The sequence below is a fragment of the Phocoena sinus genome, chromosome 18 (assembly GCF_008692025.1).
Source record: "Phocoena sinus isolate mPhoSin1 chromosome 18, mPhoSin1.pri, whole genome shotgun sequence".
Classification (NCBI taxonomy): Eukaryota; Metazoa; Chordata; class Mammalia; order Artiodactyla; family Phocoenidae; genus Phocoena; species Phocoena sinus.
In genome coordinates this window covers 68358977-68384041 of record NC_045780.1, presented here as the reverse complement: position 1 = coordinate 68384041, position 25065 = coordinate 68358977, and the positions used below count along the sequence as shown (strand labels likewise).

The 25065-nt window shown below is 44.1% G+C and overlaps 1 protein-coding gene across 14 annotated transcripts in view; it reads left to right on the top strand.

The window, feature by feature from the left end:
* DOCK9 (dedicator of cytokinesis 9) overlaps positions 1–25065 on the top strand; it is a 382898-nt gene that overhangs the window by 91929 nt on the left and 265904 nt on the right. For 12 of the 14 annotated variants that reach the window (XR_004346614.1, XM_032610708.1, XM_032610703.1 and 9 more), the window contains exon 1: positions 5234–5696. The exons of the other annotated variants lie outside the window; for them this stretch is intronic. Coding sequence is in view for 11 of the 12 variants with exons in the window: in XM_032610708.1 (XP_032466599.1) it covers positions 5568–5696 (129 nt within the window). In the remaining variant the exon portion in view is untranslated. Of the gene's footprint in view, positions 1–5233; positions 5697–25065 lie in introns of those variants that run through there. 14 annotated transcript variants of the gene reach the window in all.

The window sequence follows — 25065 nt, the reverse complement described above, 5'->3', positions numbered from 1 at the left end:
CAATATATCCTGAAAATTATTTCACATTACACACAGATCACAGATGTTGATCGACATCTTTCTCATTCATTTTTACAGCTGAATAATACCCCATTGTGTGTATGCACCATATTTTACCAGTCTCCAATACTGACATTTTCCAAAATTTTACTATTACAAGTAATGCTGCAATGAGTACCCTTGGGTGTAGTATTTTATTATCATTTGAGGTGTATTTTCAGAGTAAATTCCTAGTAGTGGGACTGCTGGTTCAAAAGGTAAATGCATATATAGTTTCGTTAGATATTGCCAAATTCCTCTCCATAATGGTTATATCACTTTGTACTTCTGTCAGCCATGTGTGTGAGTGCCTGTTTCTCCACAGCCTTTCCAATAGTGTTATGCTTTGTAATTTTTCCCAGTCTGATTGATGAGAAATTGTATATCAGTGTAGTTTTAATTTGCACTTACTTTATTATAAATGAGGCCAAACATCTTTTCATATGTTTACTGATCATTTTATGTCTTCTCTGTGAATTGTTTGGTCACGAATTTTGTCCATTTTCCTATTGGGTGTTTGGTCTTCTTTCCCCTTAAAATTTAAAAGTGGAGAATTTTTAAGGGCCTGCAGTTTGCCAGACTGCGGGGAATGAAAGTTTCAGTGCTTGCTACTCAAAATCTGTGCATCAGCAGCATCTGCTTGGGTAAGGAATTTGCCATCAGTGGGGAGCTTGTTAGAACCGTTGACTTTGGGTAACACACCTGATCTTCTGAAGCAGAATCTGCAGTTTGACAAGATCCCCAGGTGATGTTTATGCATACTAAAGTTAGGGAAGCCCTGGTCTCAATGATCCCTTAAAGACCTCATATTTCATCTCCACTAGGAATCTCTCCTGAGAAGATAAAAGTGAAAGGGGATTGTAATCCTCCAGTACCATTAACCCTAAGTGATATCTGTAAACTTATTAGATTTGTTAGATTAATTGCGTACCTTTCCCCCAGATGCTCTTCCTTGAATGGCTATGTCTTCTATTTATATTACCTAGTGGAATTTAAAAATGCTGGTTTTTCTAAAATTAATCAACCAGTGTTTTTAGAAAACAAGCATTATGAGAAACATTTAGACAATGAAGCACAGTATGACAGTTCTTAAAAAAAATTAAACATAAAATTATTATGTGATCCAGCAACTCCACTTCTACGTATATACCCAAAACAACTGAAAGCAGAGACTGAACAGATATTTGCACACCCATGTACACAGCAGCATTATTTACAATAGCCAAGAGGTGGGAACAACCCAAGCGTCCATTGATGGATGAACTGATAAAAAAAACAAGTGATACACACACACACACACACACACACACACACAATGGAATACTGTTCAGCCTTAAAAAAGGAGAAAATTCTGACACATGCTAAGTGAAATAAGCTAGACACAAAAGGACAGATATTGTATGATTCCACTTATATGAGGTACTTAGAGTAGTCAAATTCAAAGAGACAGAAAACAGAATGGTGGTTGCCAGGTACTGAGAGTGGGGGAAGGAATAGGTGCAGAGTTTCCATTTAGGATGATGAGAAAGTCCTGGAGATGGATGGTGGTGATGGTTACACAACAATGTGAATATACTTAATGCCACTGAGCTGTACGCTTAAAAATAGTTAAAATAGTAAACTTTACATTATGTATAGTGTACGAAAATAAAAAAAAACCCAAATCTTTTCACCATTAGATTGTAAGAAACTTCAGAATTTTTTTTTTTTTTTTTTAGAAACTTCAGAATTTTATTGTTATAAAATTTGACGCCTAGTAAGGCCTTGTATACAAAAGGATTCAACGTATTTTTTAAAATAAAATAAAGGGTTCAGCTTTCATAGGAAAAAAAATGAAGTACAAAACTAAAAGATGCTTATTTAAAAAAAATTCAATCAATGCAAAAATAAAGAATGAAAGCTCCCTTTGCCCTTCCCTGGATGCTAACACAGGACTGACTGCTCTTTACAGGTTACTTTTTATTTAGGCTAAAAACAGATGTGCTCTTTCAGGATACACCTGTAAGAGATTTTAAACTAATTAGGTATTATTAAGACACATACAAATCCTAAAGCAAACCTGACAAGGAAATGATGCAGTTAAGAGGTTATCATTAAAACATAGATAATGCTTGAATTATAAATATTTGGGTGTTGTACAGTCATTTATATGCAAATTTTCAAAACTGGCTGCAGTTATATTTCATCTCCACTACCTACTAGTATCATCCTTGGCAAAAAGGAAAGCTTTCTTCCTACAGTTTTGGTAAAACAAAAACGGGGTTACTCCCTCAAGCTATAGTAGATGGGTTTATCTTCCACCACACTTTAAACACCATCCTCCCCATTCCATGCAGCATCCTCACCTGGAGCTGATGCTCCTCCTTCTGTAAAGGTGTGACAGCCTCTCTCCAGGACTTGATGCAGTAAGAACTCACAATTATAGGTCCACACTGGCGGGGATAACAAAACAAAACAAAACAAAACAAACAAAAAACCAGACTTTGGTAAGTGTATTACTTTCTGAGGACTGCTGTACCACAAACTGGGTCTCTTAGAACAAGAAATTTATTCTCTAACAGTTCTGGAGGCTAGAAATCCAAAATTAAGACATCAGCAGGGCAATGCTCTCTCCAAAGGCTCAAAGGAAGAATCCTGTTTCATCCAGCTTCTGGTGGGTGCCAGCAATCCTTGGTGTTCCTTAGCTTGTAGATGCATCATTCCAGTCTCTGCCTTTGTCATCACAAAGCCTTCTCTCTGTGTCTGTCTCTTCTCTTCTTATAAGGACACCTGTTATACTGGTCCAATATGACCTCATTGTAACTTGGTAACATCTGCAAAGACCCTATTTTCAAATAAGGTCACATTCACGGGTACTGAAGTTAGAACTTCAGTATGTCTTTTGGGGGGACACAATTCAACCCAAAAGTGTAAGGACCAAATTTCTGCTCAAAGTTAAACCTAAGAAATGTCCCATTTGTTAACTCCACCGGGAAGAAGAGGCTCTGCTCTAAGTTGCTGGGAAAATCAGTCTTCCTGGGCTTAGTTCACATTTCCATACCTCCTTCTCTGTCAGAACTTGTCCTTGTTTAGGCATTGTCAGTGACTACTGTCAGCACCACGCATCATCCCCTGCTTCCTAAATGAAAATCTGCCAATTCTAGAATATAATGAGTCAGTAAGCAAGCACAGAATTTAGGAGTAGTAGAAATGGGTAAACTCTTCACTTTCCAGATATACGTGCTCTTTTCTGTGTTCATATATTTCTTAAACAAAACAAAGCAAAAAAAGGAAAGGAAGGGAAAAAAACCCACATTGTGTGCTTCTGTTGTTTTTAATAATAAAAAAATAATCTATTTGCAGTCTATGGAAGTAGATGCGGTTTAGAGAGTCAAGGTAACACAGTGGGGCAAAGATTTATGCTATCTGGAACTTCTTCAGGAGTCAGAAGCTCAAAGGTTAAAAATTTAGGATTCTCAGACTAGCACCTAACAGTTCAGGTAAGAACCGAACTGACATATCCCATGGAGCCCAGAGGTGTATATATGAGATGGGCATGGTCATATCAAGCAGCACAAGCTCCCCATGAAAGCAGTGCCTTCTGCCTGTTGGGGTCACCCAGCCCTACTCCTGGAACAGAAGCAGCCTGGTTCACGTCTAGGCCACTCCCTCATTTCGCAGTAAAGGAAATGGGTTAGTAATTGTTTTTATAATCACACGATTGTTTTGTTTATCTTCCAGCCTGTCAGGCTCACTTAGTGCTACATCCTGCATCCCAGAGCACTGGGAAAACAATCCAATCCAGCAAGCATTTATTGAGTACTGACTGCATGCCTAAACTCCAGGCTTATTATGGGCCAGACCTGCCCATTAAGTCCTGAACGGTGGTGTTTTGCTTTCTACACTAGATTGGTAGTTTTCCCACTTTAAGATTCCGGTATTTGACTTTCTGGCAGAGTGGGACGCCACGGGCGGCCTCCTTCGGAGCTGACGTCTGCTAGGAGGCCTCAGTGCACTTAGGTAGCACAGGCACGGGAGATTCCCCTGAAGGCGGGGTCCACCGTGCCCCCGCGCGCGCAGGTAAGGAGCTGTCTATCAGCAGGCGGTGGGCGTGGCCTGTGCACACCGACCAATCAGCAGACCCACCCTTAAGGCAGTCTCCCCGCCCAAACCACGGAGCATGCGCCACGGGCGCTACGCAAATTCGTCTATCTCCGCGCGCCCTCTCCGCGGCGAGGTCAGAGTTAGGCTGCCCCGAGTTTCCTCAGAAAAGAGGAGAAAAGGAGAGGTGGGGCCCGTTAGGGATGGGGAAGGCGGAAAGGCGGTGTGAGGAAGAAGTTCCTCAGAGTCGTGGCTGTCGCTAGCAGCCGCCAGCTCCCGGGTCATGTTGGGCCCGCAGGCCGGCGCTTCTGGGTTTCCCGGGCTCCGCGCCCAGCCGGTCCCGCCCGGCCGCGGAAGCGCGGCAGATGGGCACGTCGTGTCCCCTCAGCCCCTTGCTCAGTTTACAGAGGAGCTGGGCCAGGCTCAGAAGTTTGGATGGTGACTCAGCCGCTCGTCCTTGCGGGCCAGGGTCTGCGTGACTCATCCCGGACCCTCCCTTCGGCTCCAGAGGCTTCCACCGTTCGCGCGACGCCTCTGGGGGCGGAATAGTGCTTTGAGGCGGAGAAGCGCCACCACGAGTGCGCGCGGTGCTCCACGCCGAGTCCCGGGCAGGGGCGCTCCGTCCCGCTCTGCATGGCCCGGGCTTCCGAACGGCTCTGTGCTCTTCGAGTGCCACCTTCCTGAAACCTCCGTCCCTTCAGCAGCCCCAGGGGGGGTAGGCGTGGTGCCACCGAACCCCGACCCTGCCGGTGACCGCGGAGTCCCCAAGATGCTGGGGCTCCTCAGGCAAGGAACCCACGGTCCCAGTGTATAGGCACCGGCTCCGAGGACTTGGCGACCCGGGAGGGCGCCGGGTCGCGCGCCCTCCCGGCGGCTTGCGCGGCCCTCGCCTCGGGTCTTCGGACGTGCGGCCTGGGGAGCAGTCGGACCAGGGAGGAGGCGACCCCCGGGGTCCCTACCTGCCCCGCCAGGGGTCCGGGGCAGCGCGCTGCCAGTCTCCCGCTGCCCGCCTCCCGCGCCGTAAGGCACCAGCCGCCCGACCTGCAGGGCCCGCTGTCCTGCCGCGCTGGCCCCTCCTCCACCCGCCCCGCCCCGCGCCGCGCCGGACACCCCGCCCCGAAGAGGCGGCCCGGCGAGCGGGCGCCGGGGTAGGCTGGTGGCATGGGGGAGCAGCCGTCGCGGCCACAAGCACGGTTGCCCTTAGCGAGCCCCGGCGCCGTTCGGAGCGCGGGGGACCGCGGGAGCCTAGGGGGGTGGCTCGGGGCGTGACACCGAGTGGAGGGCGTGGCTCGGGCTGCGCCGCCGGGACGCGCGGCGAGCGGCGGGGGGAGCAGGCGGCGGCGCCGGGGGCCGAGGGCGGGCCGGGCCGAGCGCCGAGGGCGCACCTGGCGGCGGCGCGGCCCGGCCGGACTGCCGGAGCAGGCTCGGCGGCGGCGCTGGTGGCGAGGATGTCGCAGCCGCCGCTGCTCCCCTCCTCGGCGGAGACTCGGAAGTTCACCCGGGCGTTGAGTAAGCCGGGCACGGCGGCCGAGCTGCGGCAGAGCGTGTCGGAGGTGGTGCGCGGCTCGGTGCTCCTGGTGAGTGCGGGACCACGGAGGGAGGGAGGGAGGAAGGCGGGCGGGAGGGCGGGCGGCCACCTCCTTCACGCTCCTCTAAGTCGGCGGGGCGGAGGCGGAGCCGCCGACCCTACTGGGTCTGCAGGATTAAGAGGTGGTGAAGGAGGGGGGTGTTGGACAGGGGAGAAGGGAAGGTCCTGGAGGGGCAGCAGCTCCCAGACCCCCACCCTGCGTCTAGGGGGTCCTCTCCCCACTGTTGCCCCTTCCCTCCGGGGAAATTCCCTGGGAGTGAGGTCGTCATCTCCCTCCTCCGCCCTCCCCCCCAACTTTACGTCCCTCTGCCGACCTCCTTTCCCCCTCCCTCCCTCTCACATCCCCCTTCTCCTCCCTTATTCTGGAGGGGCTTGGCACCTGTGGCCTGGAGGGGCGCAGGGGAGTGGAGGTGGGGGCTTCCTTTTCCAGTCCGCAGCCCAGGGTGGGATATGGCCCTGCGGACCCTTTGGGTAGGCTGAGCTCCAGAAGGGAAGGGGTTCTGTATTCTCTCCTCCACTCCCTCCCCCTGGCCGCCTCTTATCTAGGGTTAAGGGTCTTGATAGGAATCCCCCGTGACTTCAGCTTGGGTGCAAATTACTATGAAGTTTGGGGATTTGGAGCAAGCAGACCGGTGATTAATCTGGTCGTAGCAGAAAGTCTTTTGAGAATAGGCCTCTGGGTGTGAGGAAGATGAAGTTTTAAATCAACTTTTCCACTGCCAGGGCTGGTCCTGCTGTACTTGGAAACGCAGTATACCCCATCACTTGGAAGGTGCGGAAGAGCAGCAGCGTGCTCTCCTGGGTAGCTGGAAACTTTTAGCAGCTCCTTGCGTTGGCGCTGCCATTTGTTTTCTTGAAAGGGGCTTGTTTGTGGGTGAGTGACTTGTGTTTGTTGGAACGATCCAAGAAGAAGGGCCTTGGAAGTGATTCTCTGGGCTTTGTGGGGCTGTGTGTGGGTTATTGTTGGGGTGGAGTGCTGGGTCCCTTAACACAGGGCCTGGCTCATCTTTTCGGTGGCAGATAGATGCCCTTTCTGGTCAGACACGGAATGACATGAATGATGGTTGTGGAGATTGGAGACGAAGCTTCACTGATTTCCATAGCTAGTCTGTTCAGTTTGATTTTTCTCACAATTGCTCTGACAGGTCCCTCTAGATTCTTCAAACTCCAATTGGTTCAGTAATAAGGGGTTTTATTTTTCTCTTTTTACTGAAGTAAGGTAAGGGTAAGGAGTAGAGCAGGAGTTGAGAATAGACCAAAACCTGGGATCTCTTCCATAACTTCAGTTGCTTTGGCCTCAGTAGTATATCCTGTATCTTCCTGACTTTTGCCAATGTGTGTATGTTAAGGAGAAAGCCCGCAGACATCTGTGGCTTTTTTTTTGTTCTGGAAGGAAGCTTAGTTCTTTTAACTGGGGGCACTGTCCTCATTAGAGATTTGAGGCAAAAGAAGAGTAAATAAAATCATGATTTCCAAAGTGCGGACAGACCCGGACTGAAGGAGGTACTAGTTTGATAAGCCATTAGGTTGAGCACAACACTGCCCATTACTCACGTGCAACAGTCCTTGAATTCAGCAGCCCTTCCTGTTGGAGGCTGGCCTACTGATAGTGACCTAGTAGTGTCCATTCCCATGCGCGACATACTGCTGCTGTGTTCTACCTCATGACACTGTAATAGTACATCTATTTTCCCTATTCACCCTTAAGCATGAACAGCCAGACGTTTGGCTGGTGTCTCAACCCTTAGTGTTGTCTGTCAGTGATCACTTGTCTGATGAAACTTGTGATGAAGCAAACACAAAATGCTGGAAAATAGGTGGGCCTCCTTGGGCCTTTGAAAGGCTCCCCCGATGAATGGGAAATACACTGCAGTGATTCTGCATTGCAGATGGAGGCATTTGCAATAGCTTACAGATACTAAAAACTACCAATCAACCTCACCCCCCTCACCTCCTGCCAGGTACTCTGCCACTGCCTGCTGTTTCTTGCTGCTCCCCAGTGTCTGCCAGGAAGCCACAGCAGGTGCACCTCTCTCGGCTTTGTTCTAGGAGCATCTAAGAAGCTACCCCTGATCCTTGCAGAAGGCAGAGCAGCAGCCAGGCCGGGGTTTGGAATCCCATGGTCCATGGATCCGTGCTTGGATGGAAGTAGTACTCTGCTCTGTTTTTGACAGCTTGGGTCAGCGCTAATACAATGCCTACAGCATAGTAAACACACAGTAAATATCTCTTAACTAGCTGACTAACGTAGCAATTCTGTAGATGGACTAAAAGAAAAACGAACAGGGTATGGCTTTAACTAGCTCTTCTCATGTTCCTAGTATTGATGAGTGGCTTTTAGTGAGATCAGAAACAACAGAATTAATAGTTCAGTGGGTAATAAAGGCTGCCATTTAAAAAACAAGCTTTAAAGTGTAAAAGTAAGGTGTACTCATAAATTTTTTGTTAGGTTCATTTTTCATAAGCTCAGGTGTGTGGGCCTTTAAAAATGATAGTGTAGGGCTTCCCTGGTGGCGCAGTGGTTAAGAATCTGCATGCCAATGCAGTGGACGTGGGTTCGAGCCCTGGTCTGGGAAGATCCCACATGCCACGGAGCAACTAAGCCCGTGTGCTACAACTACTGAGCCTGCGCTCTAGAGCCCGCGAGCCACAACTACTAAGCCTGCATGCCACAACTAATGAAGCCCATACTCCTAGAGCCTGTGCTCCACAACAAGAGAAGCCACCACAATGAGAAGCCTGCACACCGCAATGAAGAGTAGCCCCCGCTCGCAGCAACCAGAGAAAGCCTGCGTGCAGCAATGAAGACCCAGCGCAGCCAAAAATAAATAAATTAATTTATAAAAAATGATAGTGTATTAATTTGTTTGAAAACCTTGAAAAAAAATACAAAAAAGCAGAGAGAATAGCATCACGAACCTTCATAATCCATCACCCAGATTCAGTAATTATCAAGATTTTGCTAAACTTGCTTTAACTGTCCCCTTTTCCCCCTCGTTTTTTGTGTGATTGTGAGTGCCACACCACCCATCATTTCACCCCTATATGATACCCAGTGTGTATTATTAAAAATAGGGATGTTTTCTTACTACAGTGCCATTATGTTAAAGTTTGCAATAATCTGTTGACATACTATTCAGATTTCCCAGATTGCCTAAGAAACATCTTTTAATGGTAGTTTGTTCTAATCAGGATCCTAACAAGTTTTGCTGGCTTTTTCAAATGTGGTTTACTCTTTCATGAGTCTTAGAATTATTAATGACGGAGTGAACCCTCCCTGGGGTCAGGAGTCCTGGATTTTAATCCTAGAGCTTTAGTAGTGCAGAGCGTGGGCTCTGAAGCACCTGGGTTGTAATTCCAGCTCTGCCCCTTACCAGCTGTGCAGTCTTAGGCATATAACTTAGCCTTGGTGTGCCTCAGTTTCCTCATCTGTAGAGTAGAGATAATAATCATACTTACTTTATATGGTTGTTGGGAGGATTAAATGAGCAATAGACGTAAAGCTCTTAGATGGTGCCCAGCTGGTATTCTGCCAGCTACTTAAGTCACCCTGGGCTGTCGCTTAACTTCTCTGAACCTCAGGGCTCCTGTTACATGGGGAGCTGTACTAGATTGTTCTAGAGTCCGTTTCCTTACCAACAGGATTCGATTCTAAGATGCTTTTACAAGAGTAGCAGAGGTACTACTAGTAGTATTCTTAACAGTAGGAAATGTAATTTATGATTTTGGGTAATGAAAGAAGAATCCTCACAACTCCAGAATTAGCTGCCCGTGATTGAGAATAGTCAGGAGGGCAGCACGTTCAAAATATATGCAAACTCAGGAGAAAAACTAGAAATAGTTCCCTGATCAGGGTTGAGTTGCGATTGGGCCTTTCAGATGCATTAAAGATAGCATCATAATGACCTAGATCTAACGGAGTATACCACCCAAGGCCTAAAAATATTCTTTCTCTGAAAGGTTTGTGTAAATATTGGGACAGGGCGCTTTGCATGGGTTTGCTGGCTCGACTGCGCTTGGGTATTGATGCCCAAGTCATCTGGCTGCCGGCTTCCTTGCCGATCTTATCTCAGCGTGCTCAGCTTCAGGCTCTCCTTTGACATCAAGCCCCTGCTGGTGACACCATTGCACAGCCATCGGAGAGCCTGCAGTATGAAACGAAATGAAACCAAGTCAGGCCGTCACTAAATTTTCCTTTGTGTAACTGGAGGATGATGGACAGAGGTGTGGGATGATAATCTCCCGGAGTGCACGCTTGAGGCCCTTCTCGCCCTCCCAGTTCAGTCAACACGAGATTCCAGTATGATCTGAGGTAACCTGAGACCCGAGGGTGGTGTTCTTTGAAATCCTCAGGTAACGTAAAACCTCATTTTGGCTGTAATTTTAAATCAGATAGGATAGGAAATCGGTAACTGAACTGGCCTGAGCTTCACCTCACTGTCTTTCTCCACCCTCTGGTAGAGTCCTAACAACAGAAATGTCCCAGAATACAGGAAGCAGGGTGGAGGCCCATCTCCAACTAGATAATCAACAATAGGTTCTATTTCTTTGGTTTCTGATCCATTTGAATATTGGGAGACAGGAGGACATTAGTAATGCCTTGAATTTGAAAAGGGAAGAAGGGAATTGTGAAATCTTCATCCACATTTGATGAGGGCCTGCTCTGTGCTAGGACTTTTTGCTGGGTGCTGAGGACCTGCTGCTGTGTTGGAGCAGGCCCTTGCCCTGAAGGGCTTATGGTCTAAACAGGTGGACAGGTCACTGTTCAACAAAAAGATAGCAGTACGCAGGAGCACATATAAAGGTTCAGATGCCTGATTCAGACTACACATGAAGGTGAAATAACAGAGAACTGATATAATGGGAAAGGGTTTGTGAAGAATTGAATTGGACCTGGAAGATGTAATGATAAGGAAGACTTTTCTCCAGAAAAGAATGAGAGAGATTGAGCACATGCTTAAAATGCCCGGCTAGGCAAAGAAGGAGCAGAGCAGCTTGGACAGAGAGGGTAAGTTTTAGAAGGAAGGGAGAGAAGCTTTGAGAAATACAGTTGCTAATTTGGGGAACAATTTCAATGACTGGCTGAGAACACATCATAAACGCTTCTTAGAGAGATCTTCCCCTCAGTGTAATCTTGGGGGTAAATAATATGACAGTTTTGTGTCACACAAGCCTAAGGACCCAAAGAGAAGTCTATGACCCAGAACAGAAAACAGGCCTCTGTGTGTGTCAACCTTTAGGGTGCATGTGAGCAGTAGTCAAACATGGTGGGTACACCATTGAGTAAATGATATTGCATAAAAAGTATTGGGGTCCCACCTTATACAGTAAGTCCCCTACATACGAACCTTCAAGTTGTGAAGTTTCAAAGATGTGAACATGCCCCTGTATCCCAGCTGTTGTACTGGACTACTGTACTTTTCAAGGTACTGTGCTGTAAGATTAAAAATGTTTTCTTTATTTTTTGTGTTTTTTTAACGTATTTTTTGTGTGGAAACTATTATAAACCTGTTACAGTACAGTACTATATAGCCGATTGTGTTAGTTTGGTACCTAAGCTAACTTTGTTGGACTTACGAACAAATTGAACTTAAGAACACACTCTTGGAATGGAACTCCTTCGTATATAGGGGACTTGTGTCACTGAAATAAGTGATAACTAAATGTAAGAGTCACATGTAAAATAAATCAAAGAAACAGCATAAAACATGGGTGAATAATCATGTAAGGGTGGAGAGGAATTTTTTTAAAGCATGAAAGTAAAGGAAAATAGTTTGGCCTGGGCTTGGGAGGTGAACCTGGGCTTTGCCATTGATGAGCTGAGGACTTTGATCAAGTTTCTTCACCTAAGCCTCAGTTTGCTCATCTGAGAATTGGGATTGTTAGGTATTATTATCTTAGGGCATTCTTAAAGTAAAGATTAAACAGTTTAATATATGTAAAGATCCTTAATACTAAGTGCTTAACAAAGGTAAACTTGTATTATGATAATAAAAGATTGCTTGTCTTGACTAAATATATCTGGAGCCAGCATTTATTAAGCACTTACTGTGTCCTAGGATATGTGTTAGGGCTTTACATGGGAGGTCAAGTCACTTCAAGGTCACAAGCCTATAAGTGGGGGATCTGTGTCTTGAACCTGGGCACTGTGGCTTCAGACCGTGTGTTTCTACTCACCACTCTGCCTTCTGCCTCCCCATGCAAACTCAAACCTCTCTTCTGTATGTTACAAGTACCATAAATTTAAAAGTCAAATAATAAACTTAGGAACAGTATTTGTCTTCTCTGTATATCTATATCTCTGTCATAGTGTTAAGTTTAAAAAAATATATTGAGAGTTCTTATGAATCAATTAAAGAAAGAAAAATACTCCAGAAGAAAAATGGGCAAGGACATTAATAGGTAATTCCTCAAAGAAAGGAATACAGTTAGCCAATAAAGAACAGAAGAAAAAAATGTTCAGCCTTGCTAACAATTAAAGAAACATTAATTACAGCAAGGTGCCATTTTGCTTGATAAATTTGCAAATTTGCAGAGATAGAAAAGGTTTTGCACAGATGGGGTGAGCCAGGCACTTTTGTTTGCAGGGCTTCCTCATCCCACAATTCCAGGGGCCCTATTCGCATGGCATTTTATGAGCATTGTGTCACCTGGGTTTTGTAACATGCATGGTATAACTTTTTGAGCTGGGCTGTATGTATGAAGAACTTTAATGTGCTTCCGTTCTTTGGCTCAGTACATACGATTATAGGAATTCCCCCTAAGGACTAAACTGAAATGTACATAAAAGACAGTGTCTGAAGTCACAGTGCTGATGGTTCAAGGCAGAAAATGTAAAATACTGACCAACTGCAAACGATCTAAAGGTCTTAACAGTAGTGTAAATGGATTGTGGGTTTGGATTGTTTATGATGCCATTAAGTTTAGTTTTAGAAGAATAATGACTTGAGAAAATTCTTCCATTATAGTGTTGGGAGGCAGTGAGGCCTGTGGTTAAGTTTGGGGGCCTGGGTTCTGTTACCACTTTAATACTAACCACTATGTGACCTTGGGTTGTGCCCCTGCAGCCTGGCTTCTGCCTTTAGTGTGGGGTAGCCTCTCCGTCCTCACCCGTTCAACTTGTCTTCTGCAGCATTTGTTACCACACAGCACCTCTCTCCCCTTCTCTGGTTCTCCCGCTCCTCTGTTCCCTTGCTTCACTCACCACCCTTCCGAAAGAGTCCCTTCTCCACCTTTGGCTCATAACATTTAATCTCTTCCCTGCACTCTGCAGGAAGCTGCATACCTTCATTGCAATTTCTGAATCATTATCTCAGTTTTGATTTTTCCCCCCAGCTCAGACCTGCTTTTCTGCTAACTTGCCTGACGTGTACTTGGCTGTCCTACCAGTCCCTTAAGTTTAGCATCTATGAAACATAAACAGTCACTTTTCATCTCAAAGCAGACGTCCGTTTCGCATACTTGTTTTCTGTAGTGAGAGTCATCGTTGCATGGTCACCAACTCTGAAATCTCTAATTCCTCCTTGTTTCTCCCTCACGCTGCCTCTCCATTGAGGGTGGCGGGGGACCACGTTGTCCATATTCTGGCACCTGGGTTGATGGGACAGCCAGTGTCTTGAATGTGGTGGGTTCTTTTTTTTTTGGCTGCGTTGGGTCTTTGTTGCTGCACGCGGGCTTTCTCTAGTTGTGGTGAGCAGGGGCTACTCTTCGTTGCGGTGAGCGGGGCCTACTCTTTGTTGCGGTGAGCGGGCTTCTCATTGCAGTGGCTTCTCTTGTTGCGGAGCATTGGCTCTAGGCGTGTGGGCTTCAGTAGTTGCAGCACACAGGCTCAACAGTTGCAGCATGCAGGCTCAGTAGTTGTGGCTCGCAGGCTCAGTAGTTGTGGCACATGGGCTCTTCCCGGACCAGGGCTCGAACCCGTGTCCCCGGCATTGGCAGGCAGATTCTTAACCACTGCACCACCAGGGAAGCCCCACAATTTACCTGTTGATGTGTATGTACATTTGTTTCGCATCTGTTTCCCTCACTGGACTGTTGGTTCACCATGGTTTCCATGCACTTAGCAGGGGCTCGATATATATATATATATATATATATTTTTTTTTTAAATTTTTAATTGAAATATAGTTGATTTACAATGTTGTGTTAGTTTCAGGTGCACAGCAAAGTAATTCAGTTATATACATATATATATTCTTTTTCAGATCCTTCTCCATTATTGGTTATTACAAGATATTAGATTTTTTTTTTTGATGAATGAAAGACTCCTGAAGTCTCTACATCTGACACGTTTTATTTTTAAATCTTTTTTTGATTCCCCACTGCCCCTAATTTCTCTCCCCTGCACCCATTTCTATTTACTTCATTCTAGCCTATCTCTCTCTGCCAGATTAACTTTCCTAACGCACAGGATCCATTGTATCATTAGTTTCTCATTGCAACCTGATAGATTTGATGATGTTCATGTACATAAGAATGCATCACTTTGAGGCTGGCCCTTTGTCTGCTTTAGTTTAGAAAAAGCAAGTTGTCAGTAAATCTGTGTGATCTTTGCATAGGTTTTGAGAGCAGCTGCTCATTTTAATACAAGTAATATTCATTTCCTTTTTTAAGACAGTTTTCTTTTCACCAAATCTGTTGAACTCCAACATGTAGAAGAACACAATGATCTAATTCTTATGTTAGGTATCTAGTAACTCATCTGAGAACAAAACAAAATAAAACAAAAATACAAATAATAAAAACCTGGAAGTGCTTTTCTATCACTTGAAGCATGAGTTTTGCAAATCATTAAGAAGTACTTAGATGGTGAAGTTTTTTCTGTTTCTTTTACATCTCTGTCACTTTTTCTTTTTCTCTGATGGACTCCTTAAATTCTTATCAGCAAATTGTTGGCAAGGAGACTTACTACCTGATCAGAGCTCTGTAATGCCAAGTGGTTTGTTGGCATCTCCCTGCCCGCCCCCACCCCCACCCCCCCCCCCCCCCCCCCGCCACTTTCTTTGAAGTTGGCAGGAATAAATACAATCAAGATAGTGCTTGGGTATGTCTACTTAGGGAGCCTGGCTGGGTCAGTGCATGTGTTGGAGATGTGCCTATTTATTTATTATAAATTAACATTTGTTGAATGTTAGTCTGAAAGTGAATCTGAAAGCAGATGTCATTGAACTGCCCACCATCTCCATTGACCACAAGAAGTTTATTCTCAAACTCTGTGTACTTAGAGATTCACATACTGTATTTTCATACAGAAAATACACGTTCTGTCACGTGGATATAGAAATGTTCTAAGAGTTGTTTACCATGATAAATTAAAAAATTATAAACAGTATATACAGATTGTTCACTTTTTAAAAAAGCATAAGCACTCTTTTGTTGATGAAAAAGTTTTATGGTATTACAGGTGCTACAGTACAGTATGCTCTTGTTTCAGGAATAAGTTAGATATCAGATGTTTCTGAATTCTAGAACTTAGAAAATAACCGTGGTATAACCAAGTTTCTGTTAATAGGGGGATAGTTCTGTGTGGAGTAGCAGTAGGATGTAGTGGATAAGAACTTGAGCTCAGGAGATTCTAAACCCAGCTCTTCAGAGAAAGCTCAGCTTTCTCAGTCTCTTCACCCCAAGAATGGACATCATAATAGCACTCATCCCATAGATGTTTGTGACGATTAAGTGAGAAGATGCATATAAAGCACTTAGAATAGGGCCTGGCGCACAGTAAATACCCAGTAAGTACAAGTTTTTGTGATTTATGAGGGCAGCCTAAAGGAATATCATATAACTCTTAAAAGTGCTACTTATGGAGGACTTATAACAGGAAAATTTTAATGTTGGGTGAAAAAGAAATAGTATGTGGAAGTATGTACGTCACAATTGTGTAAGAAATAACCTGTGTGTAAGAAAAACGTTGGAAGGAAATACGTGAAAAGGGAATATGATTTGTTCTTTATATACTCTAATATTTCCTAATTGTTTAACTTTCATAAGTGAATGGATAATAACCTATCAAGAAAAAAGAAAACGAATATAGGAGGGAAATTTTGGTGCTTCATGTAAGACACTCCAATTGGTCCTCTTTGAAAATTGTACATCTTAGTGCTTATACAGGTGTGCATCTTAATGTAAAATGTGTGTTCCTGGAATAAGATAAACATGTGCATCTTGGTAGCAAAAATATTGTCAACAAGTTAAGAGTCCTGCTTTGAATGCTCAGAGGAAGGAGGCCCAGGTGAAATAATGAAAGGTTACACTTGGTGGTGTTATAAAATTCTTTCCAAAAAACATCTTGTGTGAGCCTCTGGAAAAATGTAGTCAGATAGACAGGGATAGTGGGGTTTTTGGTTTGTTTGTTTATTTGTTTAAATTTCTGTTTTGATGAGGAAACTGAAGACCAGAGAAATCAAGTGACTCGCTTAAGGTCACCTGGCTCATAGTTAACACTTCTTTCTTGATAGGGTGGCAGGTGTGTCAAAAAAGATATAATTTTAAAATTTGAGTTTGTCAGAAACTTTTAAATGGTTAATTTGAATCATTACACGCCTTTGTGGAAAGTACCATGAATTCTCTGGGTTGGTAGAAATTTGTGACATGGAAATGAAATCATACTGCTTTGGAGGTGAAAGATATCTGTAGAGGTCATCTGGTTCAGCTTCCTAATTTTACAGATGAGGAAGATAAGATCTACCATGATTAATCTGTTTATGGTCATACAGTTTGTGTTACAGACAAGAACAAAGAACAAAATCTACAGAGTTTACTGGCTCTGATCCAATGTATTTTCCACTGACCCCAGGAAATAATTGAATGTACTTTGTTTACTTTTGCATTTTATCAAGTATCTTTACATACTGCGGTAATCAGATCATATCAGAATATGAAACATCTATTTGTACCATGGATCTCTTTCCCGCTTGTATATTTCATTAGTCCTAGGCCAGTTTGTAGGTGAAATTGACATTCATTTTTCCATAAGCCAAGAAATGAGTTCTTCATTTCTGTTTAAGGGATATTAGGAGGACAGAGAGAAAGAAATAAAAAGTAAGAATTACAAGATTAATCTACAAAAGATCTCAATAGAAACTTACTGAAGAAGGAAGAATTAACTTAGTAGTCAGATAATATTTTTTTAAGGGATATGAAATCACGGTTTTATGTGTACTTTGGTTAAAATAATTATGTGGCTTGAGGAAAAAACCCACATTGGCCTATTAACCTAAAGTTCTTTAATGTAGAGTAAACTCTATTAACCTAGGTCATTTTGCCTTTCAGCCCGCTTTGCCTTGGCTGAAATAAATATTCAGCTGTAAATGGCAGCTTGTTCAAATTGTATCATTACAAAAAGTTGTATTCGTAAGATTGTTTAGAGAACTTATCTGTCATTCTAACTTATTGCTATTTTCTTAAGTAGAAAGCAGAGTTCCTATGGTGATAGCAGAGTTCCCATAATATTTATAGTATACTAAATTCGTTCATAAACCATTACACTAGCTAGTATTTACAGGATATTTAATCTCTGAGGTTAGCTTTTTTTCTTCCCAGGATTTGAATATGTTCATTTAGCCATTTTAATTTTCTTTATTCTTTAAAAAAAAAACCTTCTGAGAGAATGTTAACTATTTTTTTCCGGAAGATGAGAAATAACTGCTGTTTTATCATTGTTTTTTTAAAATGGAAGAATGTATACCCTACTGATTTCTTTGGAGTTGATTTTGTGAAAAACCAATTAAAGTATCAAACTTTTAAAGGGACTTAGAATTCAAAGCCACTGAAAACTGAGACAGGCAAAGATTCCTGACACAATGTTAATTTCTCCTGGAAGAATTAATATATCAGGCATAGTTGCTGGGGACTCCATAGGTGGTGGGATGGTGGGGGTGGGCTCCTTTGGTGGATTTTGGGGAGGGTGTGGTCCATTTTAGGAAAGGGGTTTCAGAATAGCTTCCAGAATTTGAGAGAATCACAGATGTCTTCTTCCATAGCTTCAGTTGTTGGAAATGATCAGGAAGAATGCTGATTTCTTTCTTTACAACTTGGAGTCTTGGTGTCTTGGATGTCCCCTACTTTGTGAAGCAAGCCCCAAACCACTCTACCCAACAGTCTCCCAGCATATTCTAGTGAGCTGTACACTTGCTGTTATGAGACCTGGGTTCTACCTGTGATGCCTATCCCTTTGTGGTCTTGACCTGGTGTCACCCACACAATGTGGGGGGACACTGACCAGCCTACAGTGGATGTAAGATCCTCCTTTCAGACCACATATTTTTCTTTGGAGCCTGGCCTACTGCGGCCCTGGAGCTCATTTCCATCAAAGGTGACGTTTGGGAAGGGAGGGGCAGAGGCCACATGGAGCCCAGGCTTCTGTGCTCCAGGCTTCCTCATGATCATCTTCTTATCAGTCCAGGGTGTCTTGCCCTGGAGCCTCCCAGAGGATTCAGTGTCCTCTTTATCTTTTAGTCAGGATCTTAGCAGATCTTGAGGCATTTTTTGAGTTCTTTTTTTTTTTTTTAATTAATTAATTAATTAATTTATTTTTGCCTGTGTTGGGTCTTCATTTCTGTGCGAGGGTCTTCTCTAGTTGCGGCAAGCGGGGGCCACTCTTCATCGCGGTGCGTGGGCCTCTCTCTATCGCAGCCTCTCTAGTTGCGGAGCACAAGCCCCAGAGGCGAAGGCTCAGTAGTTGTGGCGCAGGGGCCTAATTGCTCTGCAGCGTGTGGGATCTTCCCAGGACCAGGGCTCAAACCCGTTTCCCCTGCATTGGCAGGCAGATTCTCAACCACTGCGCCACCAGGGAAGCCCTGTTTTTTGAGTTCTTAACAGTGACATTAGCAGACAGAAATGTTGTGTTGTTACAATTTTTTAAGCTCTTGTGCTTAAAAACTTGTGTTCAGTAGATCCCCAGTTGTCACCGGTTGTTCATTTACTCAACAGACACTACAGGATAAACATTTGATTAAGACACAGACCTTGTCCTCAAGGACTGTGCAGTCTAGAGGGAAAAGGAGCACAGACAGGCCCCAGGGAGCCCTTGGGTTGGTGTTCCCCTTTGGGAGTCCTCTGCCTCTTGGCTGTTTTCGCACCCTGGAAGGAAGAAGGACGGTTGTGACCTGTTGCAGGTTGAGTTCCTAGGAAGGTGCTGAGAGTGAAGTCAGCTTTCTGGGAAGTAGAAAGGTACTGGGACCTCAACTATTACACTGCTTTCCTGAGACCCAGGAAACGTGAAGCTTGACCTGCCTGTTCATTGTAGGAGTAGTGACAGAATGTTTGTCTCATGAAGATATTGAGTAGAGATAGAGGAAACTCACATCATTGATAAGAGTGCAATGGGAATTGTGGGTCAGGCTCAAAGGCACAGACTATAGAGCTAGAGAGGGAGCTATTAACATCCTAAAGAGTCCTAAAATTAAGATTTTTATCTATGCACGGGTAATTTACTTTGCCAACTAGGGAGAACAGATTGGACGTTTAAGAGACTTATTTCTTGTGACATCTAGAATATGTACTGAGATCCCCAGATATGCAGGGATTTAGATCTTGATCATGTCCTTATTTAGTCCTAGAAGCCATATGAAACTTACGTTAAATAATTCAGTGTGATAGTAACATATTAAACTTACGTTAAATAATATGGTAGTATATTATTGTAGTTATTTATATACTATGGTTGAGGGTTTAAGAACTGTAAAACCTCTGCTTTCTTCAGAACTGAAAATGAAACCAATTTTTGGGGGGCTCCAGATTAAAAATAATCTGAATTGATTGTGAGAACTGTGCATGAAAAGAAAATTCAGTTTTTTATGCAAAATTGTCAGTGACTTTAAGCTCCATGGGACAGAGATTTGCATGGTGCTGTTGCCTGGGTTTTTAGTGATTGTAAAAGATACTAATCATGGGCGCTTTTGGAAGTAAGGTGACATCCTGCTGATTGCACTTAGGCTAATGATAGCATAACTGGCACTAGAAAAGTACCCCTTTTCAAGTGCTGAGGAATGTCTTTATTAATAAAATACTAAAATTCGTTCTTATGTAAGGGTGCATTACTTGGTTTAGGCTTGATTTTTATTTAGTTTCATAGATTGATTTTTGCTTCCTACTTTTAAGGACGTGTGGATTACGTTAGTAAGCTCCTGGGAAAAGAAATGAGCACGTATTTGATTGACAAATAAATACACATATTATAGATGCTTCCACATCTATGTCTCCACATTTCTGAATAGATTTTTTGAATAATAGTGTTTATTTATTTTTACTCGTTGACAGTTTGCTTTATTTATTTATTTATGGCTGTGTTGGGTCTTCGTTTCCGGGCGAGGGCTTTCTCTAGTTGTGGCAAGCCACTCTTCATCGCGGTGCGCGGGCCTCTCACTATCGCGGCCTCTCTTGTTGCGGAGCACAGGCTCCAGACGTGCAGGCTCAGTAATTGGGGCGCACAGGCCCAGTTGCTCCGCCGCATGTGGGATCTTCCCAGACCAGGGTTCGAACCCGTGTCCCCTGCATTGGCAGGCAGATTCTCAACCACTGTGCTACCAGCGAAGCCCCTGAATAGATAGATTTTTAAAAATTAGTTTTTTATTGAAGTATAGTTGATGTACAGTATTATATAAATAACAGGTGTACAATATAGTTATTCACAATTTTTGAAGGTTATATTCCACTTACAGTTGTTATAAAATATTCGCTATATTCCTCGTGTTGTACAGGAATTGATTTTAAAAAAATTTATTTATTTATTTGGCTGCGCTGGGTCTTAGTTGCGGCATGCGGGATCTAGTTCCCTGACCAGGGATTGACCTGGGCTGCCTGCTTTGGGAGCGTGGAGTCTTAACCACTGGACCACCAGGGAAGTCCCAGGAATAGATTTTTTTTAAAAAATTAATTTATTTATTTATGGCTGTGTTGGGTCTTTGTTGCTGCACACGGGCTTTCTCTAGCTGCAGCGAGTAGGGGCTGCTCTTCGTTGCGGTGCGCAGGCTTCTCCTTGCAGTGGCATATTGTTGTGGAGCACAGGCTCTAGGCGCGGGCTGCAATAGTTGTGGCTCACGGGCTCAGTAGTGGTGGCTCACGGGCTCTAGAGGGCGCAGGCTCAGTAGTTATGGCGCACGGGCTTAGTTGCTCCGCGGCATGTGGGATCTTCCCAGACCAGGGATTGAATCCGTGTCCCCTGCGTTGGCAGGTGGATTCTTAACCACTGTGCCACCAGGGGTGTCCCCAGGAATAGATTTTTAATTTCACACATACACCAAAGTAATTGAACACATTTGTTGAGTCCCTACATGTGCCAAGTACTGTGCTAGGTGCTTGGGGGAAGCAGGATGAGTAAGACAGATCCTTTCCTACCTTGCTGACAGACTAATAGGGAGGGAAGATTGCAAAATAAGCTTTATGCACATTTAAATCGAAGATTGGAACGTTAAAAGTAACGTGTTAAAGGCTACTAAGGAAAAGAGAGTACCTCTAGTGGAGGGAATTAGAAAAAACTTACTGAAGATGGTGGCGTTTTGAGCTGAAAGTAGATTTGAGAGATGACAACTGTTCTGACTAGAGGGACCATGTGATGAAGGCCCCGAGGAAGGAAATCTGGGGAACATGGTCGTTGAGCCTGGTGAGGTGTTGGGAGAGTTAGGGGCGCACAGATCCCGGTCACCTAAGGAAGGAGGGGGCTGACAGAGGCCATGTCTGGAGTGTTGACTTTTTTCTTCATTTTGGGTTTTTGAGCTGGAAGGTGTCTGGATCAGAGCTTTGCCGAGGGACTATGGTGACTATGACATTGGAGCCCAGTGGCTGGGGTGGGGATAGAGGCAGAGAACTGGGGTTTTAGATGTTACTTAGGAGACTTTACCATAATTTAGGCAAGAGGTAGAGGTCATGTGTAAAAAGAATTTTGGGATAAAGTCGCCAAGTATTTGAACCTGATTAGGTTAGGTTTTGTATTCTGTAAATATTTACCAATAATCCCTCCTCCTCCCACCCCAGGGTGAGCTTGGCGAGCTCCCTGGCTACGGGAGAGTGGGAAGCTGGAGGCATTAAATACAGCCTTAGGTTTCAGGCGGAGACCAGGAAGGTGGTGATACAGAAATCTGAGAACACCCACCCCTCTTCCTCAGGCCTTGAAGGAAGTGTAAATTTACCTGGCCTCCTGCTTTCAGATAAACTGGTGCAGACAGATGAGACTCTCATCTCCCACTATAAACCCCACCAGAGAAAGGGGTTAGCAGTGAGCTGTTAGGGGCCTTCATTTTTTAGAGTGTGTTTAGGGTAGAGCCGGTAGCTTTAAAAACCACCCATCTCGTCCTTTTTAAAATACTCAGTCATATCAGCGTATGCTAAACCAGGAGGTCCCGACCAGCTGCTTTCTCTGCCACTGTGTCTTCAAGGCCGATAGTCTGACTTCATATCAGTTTTCTGGAATCACCTTTCTTCCCTCTTCTTTTAAGGAAAAATTAAAGAAATCTTTCAAAATGGTAGGTTCACAAACAGTTATTTAGAGAGAAGATAGACAATTAGGTAATTCATTTTGTTACCCTTTTCATGCACATTTCTGTAATTTACTTGTTTTAGGCAAGAGAAGATAAATGACTGCTCCGTACAACGGGGCCCCAGTTCATTTTTGGATGTGAGTTTCTTTAGTATTTCCAGATACAAGCTAAGTCACTGCGTGGATTGCTAAATTATAGATGGAAAAGTGTTCTCAGTTTTCCTCCTCTTGGATTTCTTTGCTTCCTATGACTGTAGATCTCTCCTCCTTGAAATCCCATCTTCCTTTGATACTGTTGTTACTACCTGGCTGTTAATCAATATGGTGACAATGGTAATAATGATAACTATTTTTTCATGTCTTCCTTTGTCTCTCACTGTTCCCCATTCTGCTTCCACTGTAGCCATACCCGAGAAGGATGAATACCTGAAGTTTTCCTCCTTCTACCCTCCAGAGAGTTTAGCTGCTACCTCTATTCAAAAACTCATTCCATATCTTAATTTCCAGCCTTAACCAAGACATTTTTGAGGGTCAGGAAAAGCCAGTTGGTAAAGGGTTATGGTGAGAGAAAAATGAGGAGAATCAATGAGAATTTGCCCCAAATAGAAGATCTACAGGTCTTAGTTGGCGGCTCCAGAATAGAGAAGCACAGGAGGTAATGGAGACGTGAAGGTGTTGAACCTACCTTTCTTGTTGTGAGGCAGAGCTACGCAATGTGAAATCCACTGACTGGAGTTTGTTTGTGAATTGTTTATAACTGGCCTATGATGAGATATGTGCAGAAATTGAGAATAAGTGTTTAGAAATCTTTAACAGTTTGACGGGGCAACTTTGAGTCTGTTGAATCTAATAAAAATTGTGACATATCTTGCATGCCTTTGTCTTTTATTTCATTTGTTATTATTATTTGGTATAATATAGAAGTGTTGGTCCCCAGTGGAATGGGGGAGTAAGAGCACCTTCACAAGTAGTTTGAGAAGGCTGGTGTAAGTTTGTGTGGATGGTAGTCGGGGATGTTCTATTTGAAGTGGTTGGTTTGGGCAGCAGGAATGAGGGATGCCCAGGCCGGGAGCAGGTGTGTGCTCCTCTTAGCAGCTGAGGAAAAGGGTTCCCTAGTGCGACTGAGTCTTGTGACTTGAAGGAGGTTTTGGGGTGAAGAATAGTGTTTAGGCACATGGTGCCCACACCCAGGTGAGGCCCAGCCCCATCGTTTGGTAGGAGTATGTATATTGCCCTACCGGCAGGGGCTTCTAGGCTCGGGCTGTTGGACCATCATCCGTAGTGTTATTTTGGGCTCACCAGACATGAATAGGGTATCACGTCTTTCCCTGTGCCCTAAGCTTGCTTTTCCTCTTTTATTTGTCTCTGTCCTTTCGTACCTTGACTCTGCCTAGATATACTGCACAGACCTAAATGGTGATTCTTCTCTTTTGTTTCCCAAATGCGTCTTTAAAATTCTTCTAACATGAAGAAGGATTCCTTCTGTTGGTGGTTTTCCTGGACCCCTTATATTCTAAGCCGTGCCCCTTTCCATAGGCCTTTTCCCAATTCTATCACTTGTCTGACAGTGGCTGCTGCTTCTTTCTGTGAAAGGTGGTGTCACGATAGATGTCCAGCAGGTACTAACACCAGCAGAGCAGATTCTGGCATCCTGGGCTGGCGATTTCCTAATTCTGTCTTTTCCAGCGAAGTGACAGGATATTAAACCACTGAACTGGTACGCGGTCCTCGGCTGCCTGCCAACGGAATATTCGGGGAAAGAATGGACCAGCTTTTGTTTCTCTTGCCTTCTGTGTAGCCTTGGGGTGGATTCTGAGGGGATGTTTTCCCTTGCAGCTCTAACCCATTTGGTATTGAGAAAGCAGGAAAGCGAGTTTTCCTGTTACGAGCAGTGAACAAAAAGCAAGCAGCGGATGGAGATATCCTGTTGGAGGAGGCTTGGGGCGTGAATGTCGACAAATACACCTCGTTCTTCCCGTGTCTTTAAGGAATACGAGGAGATGGGAAGGAAATCAGTCACTCTGCAGGCCAAGTCGAAATGATTTTCCATTTATTTATGGTGCTTAATAAGATTATAAGAGTGTGCTTTGTGATTTAAAAACTTGTCAGACACAGAGATCTATAGCTCATGACAAATTAGGAAAATGAAATAGTTTTTTGTTTCCCATGAGGTTGTTCTAAGTTTGCCTGGGAGGGGACAGTGAACTGTACAAGTAAATGTAAACTCTATCCAAGTTTTATTTATTATTAAGTTTAAAGATCACTTAAAATGGCAAATTCTTGTTGAATTAGATTTATAAGAGGATGGTTTGGTATATGCTCTTAGGGGACCATTCCTTGGTACTTTTTAAAGAGAACTAACTTTTTCCTTTCTTACTACAAGAGCAATACATGTTTATTATAGGAAAATTAGATAACACGTACAGCCAACTGAACAGTACAGGAGTGGGCTGGAAAGACATAGAAATGGAAAATTAGAGCAGTGTGGTAAAGGAGAGAAAACCAGGGTCTTCTGGGAGCAGTGGGGGTGGGAAAGGGTCAGGGACGATCTCCCCAGGCACCACCCCGGGGAGGCTGTCTTGCTTGCATGCCACACCTTCAGCGGTGACTTTATACCCTTTGAGGCTGGTGTCCCCACTCTACCACGAGTCTAGACCTGATTGAACATTCCAAGTTTGTTTGGGGCTGGAAAACTGTGATGACAAGTTGAAAGGCCAATTAACTCACTGCATTTCACATCTTGTCTGTCTAGGAGGAGGAATGCTAGGCAAGGAGAATCTCTGAAAATAGACAGATATATTAGCTAGTGAGTGAGTGGTGTGTGTGTGTGTGTGTGTGTGTGTGTGTGTGTGAGTGTGAGAGAGAGAGAGAGAGAGAGAGAGAG